The 10,050-nt window shown below is 43.4% G+C and overlaps 2 protein-coding genes across 2 annotated transcripts in view; both read left to right on the forward strand.

Annotated features, from left to right (window-relative positions):
- Nucleotides 1-2,700: 2,700 nt before the first annotated feature.
- Nucleotides 2,701-5,251, forward strand: LOC106604827 (protocadherin gamma-A12-like). Its single transcript, XM_014199874.3, has one exon. The coding sequence runs from the start codon at nucleotides 2,833-2,835 to the stop codon at nucleotides 5,242-5,244; it is 2,412 nt and encodes an 803-aa protein (XP_014055349.3). The 5' UTR covers nucleotides 2,701-2,832; the 3' UTR covers nucleotides 5,245-5,251.
- A 1,139-nt stretch (nucleotides 5,252-6,390) lies between these two features.
- Nucleotides 6,391-10,050, forward strand: part of LOC106604876 (protocadherin gamma-C5) — a 174,320-nt gene continuing 170,660 nt past the window's right edge. Inside the window, exon 1 of the mRNA XM_014199980.3 lies at nucleotides 6,391-8,922. Coding sequence (XP_014055455.3) covers nucleotides 6,523-8,922 — 2,400 coding nt within the window. The 5' untranslated portion in view covers nucleotides 6,391-6,522. The remainder of the gene's footprint in view (nucleotides 8,923-10,050) is intronic.

Below are 10,050 nucleotides of genomic sequence, written 5' to 3' on the forward strand. Positions count from 1 at the left end.
ACAGCCAGTGGCACGAAATACAAATACCTCAAAAATGCTATAACTTCAATTTCTCAAACATATGACTATTTTACACCATTTTAAAGACAAGACTCTCGTTAATCTAACCACATTGTCCGATTTCAAAAAGGCTTTACAGCGAAAGCAAAACATTAGATTATGTCAGGAGAGTACCCTGCCAAAAATAATCACACAGCCATTTTCAAAGCAAGCATATATGTCACAAAAACCAAAACTACAGCTAAATGCAGCACTAACCTTTGATGATCTTCATCAGATGACACTCCTAGGACATTATGTTATACAATACATGAATGTTTTGTTCAATCAAGTTCATATTTATATCAAAAACCAGCTTTTTACATTAGCATGTGATGTTCAGAACTAGCATACCCACCGCAAACTTCTGGTGAATTTACTAAATTACTCACGATTAACGTTCACAAAATACATAACAATTATTTTAAGAATTATAGATACAGAACTCCTTTATGCAATCGCGGTGTCAGATTTTAAAATAGCTTTTCGGCGAAAGCACATTTTGCAATATTCTGAGTACATAGCCCGGCCATCACGGCTAGCTAATTTGACACCCACCAAGTTTGGCCCTCACCAAACTCAGATTTACTATAAGAAAAATTGGTTTACCTTTGCTGTTCTTCGTCAGAATGCACTCCCAGGACTCCTACTTCAACAACAAATGTTGTTTTGGTTCCAAATAATCCATAGTTATATTTAAATACCTCTGTTTTGTTCGTGCGTTCAAGTCAGTATCCGAAGGGTGATGCGCGAGCGCGTTTCGTGACAAAAAAATTCTAAATATTCCATTACCGTACTTCGAAGCATGTCAAATGCTGTTTAAAATCAATTTTTATGCTATTTTTCTCGTAAAATAGCGCTAATATTCCAACCGGGCGACATTGTATTCATTCAAAGGCTGAAAGAAAAAAATGGAGAATTCACATGAACGCGCATCTCCAGTGTCACTGTTCTCAGCCTGACCACTCCCAAAATATCCTGCTGTTTTTCGCCCAGAGACAGGAGAGACGTCATTCCACTTTCTGGCGCTTTCTGAGAGCCAATGGAAGCCTTAGAAAATGTCACGTTACAGCAGAGATGCTGTATTTTCGATAGAGATGCCACAGAAGGAGAACAAATTGTCAGACAGGGCACTTCCTGTATGGAATCTTCTCAGGTTTTGGCCTGCCATATGAGTTTTGTTATACTCACAGACACCATTCAAACAGTTTTAGAAACTTTAGAGTGTTTTCTATCCAAATCTACTAATTATATGCATATTCTCGTTTCTGGGCAAGAGTAGTAACCAGTTTAAATCGGGTACGTTTTTTATCCCGCCGTGCAAATACTGCCTCCTAGCCCCAACAGGTTAATGAAGCTCCCGACAAACAGTTCTTGTGCAGATGTTGCTTCCACAGGCAGTTTGGAACTTGGTAGTGAGTGTTGCAACCGACAACAGATGATTTTTACATGCTACACGCTTCAGCACTCTGCGGTCCCTTTCTGTGGGCTTGTGTGGCCTACCAATTTGCGGCTGAGCTGTTGTTGCTCCTAGAAGCTTCCACTTCATAATAACAGTACTTACTGTTGACAGGGGCAGCTCTAGCAGGTCAGAAATTTGACGAACTGACTTGTTGGAAAGGTGGCATCCTATGACGGTGCCACATTGAAAGTCACTGAGCTCTTCAGTAAGGTCATTCTACTGCCAATGTTTGTCTATGGAGATTGCATGGCTGTTGGCTCGACTTTCTACACCTGTCAGCAACGGGTGTGGGTGAAATTGCCAAATCCACTAATTTGAAGGGGTGTCCACATACTTTTGTATATATAGTGTATTTACACAGCGTAGGCCTAATGAGCGATACAATGTGAAGCTTCGAACACACCGACAGTTAATTTTGCGCAAAATAGTATGCAGCATCATCTGGCTATGTATACAACAAAAGTTCAACATTCACCTTCTGCTACCATTTCTGTCAAGCCATCTACGCATACAGTTTGACGCATACGTTCGATAAATTCAACGCATGCACCACACCGAACGCACTGCAACTGCCTCTGCAACGCAATGCTACAAGGCAAATGCAGCGTTTCATTGGAAATGAATGTAATTCTGGTGTACCATAATGCCTTCACATTCGGTGTGTTCGAAGCGTGAGCGTGTCTGGCGTGCAGCGGCCTCACTATGTCGCTGTCCATGATGTTGAAATCTCATACAATCCATTTTCAAGCCAGTGGGGTTTACTCAATAATTGTTGACTCTTAGGACTTTTTTTATATTCTCTGCTTTTGTGTATGAGATTGTACTCGCTGAAGGACCAGCACTATAAATGGCATAAATCTAATATTTGCATTGTAGTTTATATGCCCAATCGCAAATGCGTTCCCTTTTATAATGCATTCATTCTGCCTGATCCTAACTCATATCAGCAGAGTCCGGTTGATTGACAATTATGGATGATTTTGTGGTTTTATATGCTGTCGTTTGCAGTTATTTTCTTTGGTTATTTCCAATCGTTTCCCGATCAATTCAGCCTAGGCTATGGGCATTTTGAACGATAATATGTGTAATATCTGAAGGGTACTCACTGTGTCGCTGTTCACCAGCTGTGTTTTTATAGATCCAGTTCTCCACCCACTTGTGTTGTTACAAGGCTCGGGTGCCATTTAGCTGCGGAAAAGGTTGGAGACGGACAGATTGCGTGCACATTTTGAGAATGTAATTTTGATCAAACTGTATGTTTTTTTTTGTGGAAGTACAATTTTAACAAAATAGTATATCTTAATTATTTGGTGTGTTCACGTTTTAATCCCATGATGGGACACAAAGGATTTTCGGTGGCAGTCCTAGACTTCTGCGTTGCTTTCTTTCTTCTAACCGTCCACTCCGCCTCCTATGGAGACGTGAGCTATTCTTTTCCGGAGGAGATGAAACGCGGGTCTGTGATTGGAAATCTAGCTAAAGATCTCGGGCTGGAGGCGAGCAGACTCTCCGCTCGCAAGGCCCGAATTGATACCGAAGGGAACCGTAAACGTTATTGTGACGTTAATCTGAGCACCGGAGACCTTATTGTTGCGGAAAGGATTGACAGAGAGGGGCTTTGTGGCAAGAAGACTTCGTGCGTTTTAAATCAGGAACTTGTTTTAGAGAATCCTTTGGAGCTGCAACGTATTAGTCTTCATGTTCAAGATATAAATGATAATTCCCCACAATTTAATGAGCACATGATAGATATGGAAATAAGCGAATCGGCATCTAAAGGCGCTCGTTTCTTAATAGGGGAGGCCCATGACGCAGACATAGGACATAACTCAGTCCAAACATACACGCTAGAAAGGAATGACAATTTCGTTTTGATTGTTGACAGTAACAATGTTGAGCTTGTTCTAGAGAAAGAGCTCGATCGAGAACAAAAGAAGGATCTCAAATTATTACTGACGACGATGGACGGCGGCACTCCGCAGAGATCAGGTACTGTAGTCATACACGTCACTGTACTGGATGCTAACGATAACGCCCCAGTGTTTAGCCAGGCCGTCTATAAAGCCAGTCTTCCTGAAAACTCTCCTTTAGATACTGTAGTGGTAACAGTGAGTGCTACAGATGCAGATGAGGGAGTGAATGGAGAGATGGCTTATGATTTCGATCACATTTCAGATGAGCAAAAGACAGTATTTTCTATGGACCGTAAGACAGGAATAATTAAAGTGATCGGCGCTGTTGACTTTGAAGAAGTTCCGTCGTTTGAACTGCGCATTAAAGCGAAGGATGGTTTAGGCTTAGCCTCATATGCCAAAGTGATAATAGAAATTACTGACATAAATGACAACGCCCCAGTGATATATCTGAAATCTCTGAGTAACCCAATACCTGAGAACGCGTCACCTGGTACAGAGGTGGGCATCATTAACGTGCAGGATAGAGACTCTGAAAATAACCGACAGGTCCGCTGCTCCATTCAGCAAAACGTTCCTTTTAAACTGATGCCATCTATCAAAAACTACTATTCTCTGGTGACCACGGGCGAACTGGACCGGGAACTAGTGTCTGATTACAACATTACAATCACTGCCACCGACGAGGGCTCTCCGCCTCTGTCCTCATCTAAAAGTGTTCAGTTATCTGTCGCTGACGTGAACGACAACCCACCTGCGTTTGAGGAACAGTCCTATAGCGCCCACGTGACTGAAAATAACAAACCAGACTCATCATTGTGTACCGTTACTGCTCGAGATCCAGACTGGAGACAGAACGGTACAGTGATTTACTCTCTCTTACCCGGTGATGTGAACGGTGTCCCGGTGTCCTCGTTCTTATCCGTTAACGGAGACACGGGGGTGATCCACGCTGGGAGGTCGTTTGATTATGAGCAGTTCATGAGATTTAAAGTCCACGTGATGGCCAGAGACAACGGTTCTCCTCCGCTCAGCAGCAACGTCACTGTCAGTGTGTTCATAACGGATGTGAATGACAACTCTCCTCAGATACTATATCCCGCCCCGGAGGGGAACTCCTTCATGACCGAGCTGGTCCCCAAAGCTGCACACGGGGGCTCTCTTGTTTCCAAGGTGATAGCGGTGGACGCGGACTCCGGCCAGAACGCCTGGCTGTCCTATCATATAGTCAAATCCACTGATCCGGGACTTTTCACTATTGGTCTCCACAGCGGAGAGATCAGGACACAGCGGGACATTTCTGAATCGGACAGCATGAAACAGAACCTTATTGTGTCAGTGAAAGATAACGGACAGCCCTCTCTCTCTACGACCTGTGCCATGTATTTAGTGATTTCTGACAACTTGGCTGAAGTGCCAGAACTGAAAGATATATCTTATGATGAGAGCAATTCCAAACTCACCTCTTATCTGATCATCGCGCTGGTGTCGGTCTCCACCTTTTTCCTCACCTTCATTATTGTCATCCTGGCCGTGAGGTTTTGCCGCAGGAGAAAGCCCAGACTGTTGTTTGACGGAGCGGTCGCCATCCCAAGTGCGTATCTCCCTCCAAACTACGCAGAGGTGGATGGAGTGGGAACTCTCCGCAGCACCTACAATTATGACGCCTACCTGACGACCGGGTCACGCACCAGTGACTTCAAGTTCGTCACATCTTACAATGACCACACGCTGCCCGCGAATCAGACTCTGAGAAAAACTCCAGCAGACTTTGCTGAAGAACATGATGATTCTGATTGGTCCTCACAGGTAGGCTTGAACTGTAAATAAATATCAACTATACATTTGATTGTATTTATCAAAGAATATATGCCCATCTTTTTGTAAAATTACAGTTAAGCAGCTTTGTACAATAACGCTTTTTTTTTATGGAGAAAATCACGTAGCCTGTTGAACGGGAGTGTGTGAATACCACAGCTTGTCTACAAGGCAACCTGTTCATGCTTTACGTTTGATGCCATTTGCAATGTATTTCTGATGATTGAAATCCCCTCACATTTGAACGGGAAAATAGTGATGCTACTGGTTTGACTTGTGTGGGTTTGAGGATGCGGTTTGATTTGTGATTGGTTCTGTTTGTGATTGTTCTTTGACATACACGCTGCACATGTTTTGAGGTTAAATGTGTTACTATTAGGAGTTTGGCCTGTTGGAGCGGAGGCCATTTTGGGAAGGGATTACGACAAACAAATACTTTATGTACAGAGCTATTAAGGCGGTGACGAGGGAAGTGGCGTGATAGGGGGTGTGAAGGGCAGCAGCATTGCTGTGCCGCTATCCATGGTGCTGAAATCCAATTTGTAGCTAGCAGTTTATACTTATAGCTTTATCGCTGTAATTACTTTAATTAATTGCCATACTCTCCGTATTTTTGTATATTGCATTGATGAGCGTTCACCAAAATACCAGCTGTATACATCTGATGCTGGCAACGTACAGCTATAGCCTACCTAATCGCAGTTGCCTTCCCCTCTGTAAAGTATTTATTCTAGCTAATCTTAACTCATGAAAATAGTATGCTGATGCTTGTACTGCCCTAATTCATGCTGTAGGTGTTTTATTTCCGTTTCCTGTGTTTCTTTTTGGTTATTTCCATAAGCGTCTGGTGATTTCCCCCGAATAGTTACAGTAATCAATCATTCAGAAGGCTATTTATCCAAGCACAGCTGGTGAACAACGACAGAGTGAGTAGGTCTACTGTTTACATACTACACATTAACAAACATTCTTCGAAATCTATATTTGGTGAAATATAGAATCTACATTTGGTGAAATATAGATTTAGAAGAATGTTAATATGTGTAATATCTAACGAGTACTCGCTGTGTCGCTGTTCACCAGCTGTGTTTGGGTAGATCCAGTTCTCCACCCACTGGTGGTGTTACCAGACTCGGATGCCATTTAGCTGCGGAAAAGATTGAAGACGGTCAGATTTCTGGCACGTTTTGTGGATATTGTTTAGATCATACTGAATATTTTGTGGAATACGATTTTTTTTTACATTGTAATATTTAGACTTGATGGTATTTCAACGTTTTTAATGTCAGGATGGGGCACAAAGGAATATTGGTGACAGGCCTGGTCTACTGCGTTGCTCTCTTTCTTCTTACACTGCATTCCGTGTATGGAGACGTGAGCTATTCTTTTCCGGAGGAGATGGAACGTGGATCTGTGATTGGAAACATAGCCAAGGATCTCGGCATCGATGTTCGCAGACTGTCCGCCCGTAAGGCTCGTATAGATACAGAAGGGAACCGTAAACGTTATTGTGACATAAATCTGAGTACCGGGGAATTTATTGTTGCCGAGAGGAATGACAGAGAGGGGCTTTGTGGAGAGAAGGTTTCATGTGCTCTAAAATTCGAATTTGTGCTTGAAGATCCACTTGAGTTGCACCGAATCACATTGCAAATTCAGGATGTTAATGATAACACGCCTATCTTCCCAAAGGAGTCTATCAAGCTCGAAATTAGTGAGTTGGCTGTCAAAGGCGCTCGCTTTCGTGTGAATGCTGCCCACGACGCAGATATAGGACAAAACGCAGTGCAAAACTACATGTTACAAAGGAATGGCCATTTCCTGCTGAATGTTCAAACCAATACGGTCGGTAGTAAATACGGTGAGTTGGTTCTAAATAAAGAATTAGACCGCGAGGAGCAGCGGGAGTTACAATTATTGCTAACAGCAGTAGACGGTGGCACTCCGCAGAGATCAGGTACTGTAGTCATACACGTCACTGTACTGGATGCTAACGATAATGCCCCAGTGTTTAGCCAGGCCGTCTATAAAGCCAGTCTTCCTGAAAACTCTCCTTTAGATACTGTAGTGGTTACAGTGAGTGCTACAGATGCAGATGAGGGAGTGAATGGGGAAGTGACGTATGAATTCAGTCGCATTTCTGACATAGCCAGAAAAATGTTTGCATTAGATCAGACAACTGGAGAAATTAGACTAATAGGAGAAATAGATTACGAAGAAGAAGCTAAACATGAAATAATTATTGAAGGGAAAGATGGTTACGGTCTTTCATCTGACACTAAAGTGATAATAGACATTACAGACATAAATGACAACGCCCCAGTGATAAATCTGAAATCTCTGAGTAACCCCATACCTGAGAACGCGTCACCTGGTACAGAGGTGGGCATCATTAACGTGCAGGATAGAGACTCTGAAAATAACCGACAGGTCCGCTGCTCCATTCAGCAAAACGTTCCTTTTAATCTGGTGCCATCCATCAAAAACTACTATTCTCTGGTGACCACGGGCGAACTGGACCGGGAACTAGTGTCTGATTACAACATTACAATCACTGCCACCGACGAAGGCTCTCCGCCTCTGTCCTCCTCTAAAAGTGTTCAGTTATCTGTCGCTGACGTGAACGACAACCCACCTGTGTTTGAGGAACAGTCCTATAGCGCCCACGTGACTGAAAATAACCAACCTGGTTCCTCCGTGTGTTCCGTTACTGCACGAGACCCAGACTGGAGACAGAACGGTACAGTGATTTACTCTCTCTTACCCGGTGATGTGAACGGTGTCCCGGTGTCCTCGTTCTTATCCGTTAACGGAGACACGGGGGTGATCCACGCTGGGAGGTCGTTTGATTATGAGCAGTTCAGGAGTTTTAAAGTCCACGTGATGGCCAGAGACAACGGTTCTCCTCCGCTCAGCAGCAACGTCACCGTCAGTGTGTTCATAACGGATGTGAATGACAACTCTCCTCAGATACTATATCCCGCCCCGGAGGGGAACTCCTTCATGACCGAGCTGGTCCCCAAAGCTGCACACGGGGGCTCTCTTGTTTCCAAGGTGATAGCGGTGGACGCGGACTCCGGCCAGAACGCCTGGCTGTCCTATCATATAGTCAAATCCACTGATCCGGGACTTTTCACTATTGGTCTCCACAGCGGAGAGATCAGGACACAGCGGGACATTTCTGAATCGGACAGCATGAAACAGAACCTTATTGTGTCAGTGAAAGATAACGGACAGCCCTCTCTCTCTGCGACCTGTGCCATGTATTTAGTGATTTCTGACAACTTGGCTGAAGTGCCAGAACTGAAAGATATATCTTATGATGAGAGCAATTCCAAACTCACCTCTTATCTGATCATCGCGCTTGTCTCCGTCTCCACCTTTTTCCTCACCTTCATTATTGTCATCCTGGCCGTGAGGTTTTGCCGCAGGAGAAAGCCCAGACTGTTGTTTGACGGAGCGGTCGCTATTCCCAGTGCGTATCTCCCTCCAAACTACGCAGAGGTGGATGGAGCGGGAACTCTCCGCAGCACCTACAATTATGACGCCTACCTGACGACCGGGTCACGCACCAGTGACTTCAAGTTCGTCAGATCTTACAATGACCACACGCTGCCCACCGACCAGACTCTGAGAAAAACTCCAGCAGACTTTGCTGAAGAACTTGACGATTCTGAGGGATCAGCCGAGGTAGGCCTTTCCTGCAAATAGAAATTGTGGAGATTTGCTTTGATGTTTTAAGAATATTATTTCACAGCAAGCTCTTTACAAAGAGAGATGAAATGCAACGATTTAATGTCGTTCATTTCAAAGGGAAATACCGTATTGATGTGGAAAAGTTTGTGTTGTGACCGATTTATTGTGATTGATTGATTGGCTGGACACTTGTGCAGCATGTACGCTGTACAGATGTTCTTACAGAGAATGTGTTCATGGTAGTTTTGTAAATTGTGGTTGGTAGTTAGGTAGCCTATTGTGGTACAGTTTACGTGTAGAGCTGTTTGTATATAATCATTTAGCGAACAAGAGTGACGAGAAAATCAGTTATAACTCATCAGTTAATAAACAGCAGCAACTCTGAACGAGTAGTGCTATCCGAGATCCTTGGGGCGTCCCTACCCTAACCCCTAACCCTAACCCTAACCTTAACCCTTACCGTAATCATTTTAAACGTGAACTTCAATGTGGTAGTTACGTCCCAATGATTCCACATAGCAAGGACCAACTCTGAACTGAGTGGGACTGTCCGAGGTGCTGAAATCATGTATTCAAGAGCGGTAAGACTAACTAGTCATTATTGATTGAAAGTTATCACTTTGCCCTACGTTACACTTTTTATACAGTCCGCTAACCTAAAGACCAACAGCAGCATAAAATGGTTTATTTGTGGTGGTTTTATGTTATAGCCTGTATTTCTATTTGGTTATTAATTGATCTAAAGAGATACATGTATCGAATAGTTGATCAAGAATGCATGTAGCCTAGCACGTCTATTTGAAAAGCTTTCAGGAAGATATCAGATCATTTGTGTCATTTCTGACGGGTCCTCACTGTGTCGCTAGATCTGGTGCCATTTCACTGCAGAAAGGGTTGGAGACGGCCAGATTGCGCACATATTTTCTTGATGACGTAGCAAATTTTCATAATCCTTTGTGTAATACTAGACTATTTACTAACATTGATTTATATATATTCATGGGGTTTCACCGTTTGTATTCAAAGGATGGGAAACAAAGGATTTTCCGTGATAGTCCTGACGTGCTACGTTGCTTTCTTTCTTCTCATGCTGCACTCTGCCTATGGGAAAACAAAGGATTT

The sequence above is a fragment of the Salmo salar genome, chromosome 05 (genome assembly GCF_965601325.2).
Source record: "Salmo salar chromosome 05, fSalSal1, whole genome shotgun sequence".
NCBI classification, from domain to species: domain Eukaryota; kingdom Metazoa; phylum Chordata; class Actinopteri; order Salmoniformes; family Salmonidae; genus Salmo; species Salmo salar.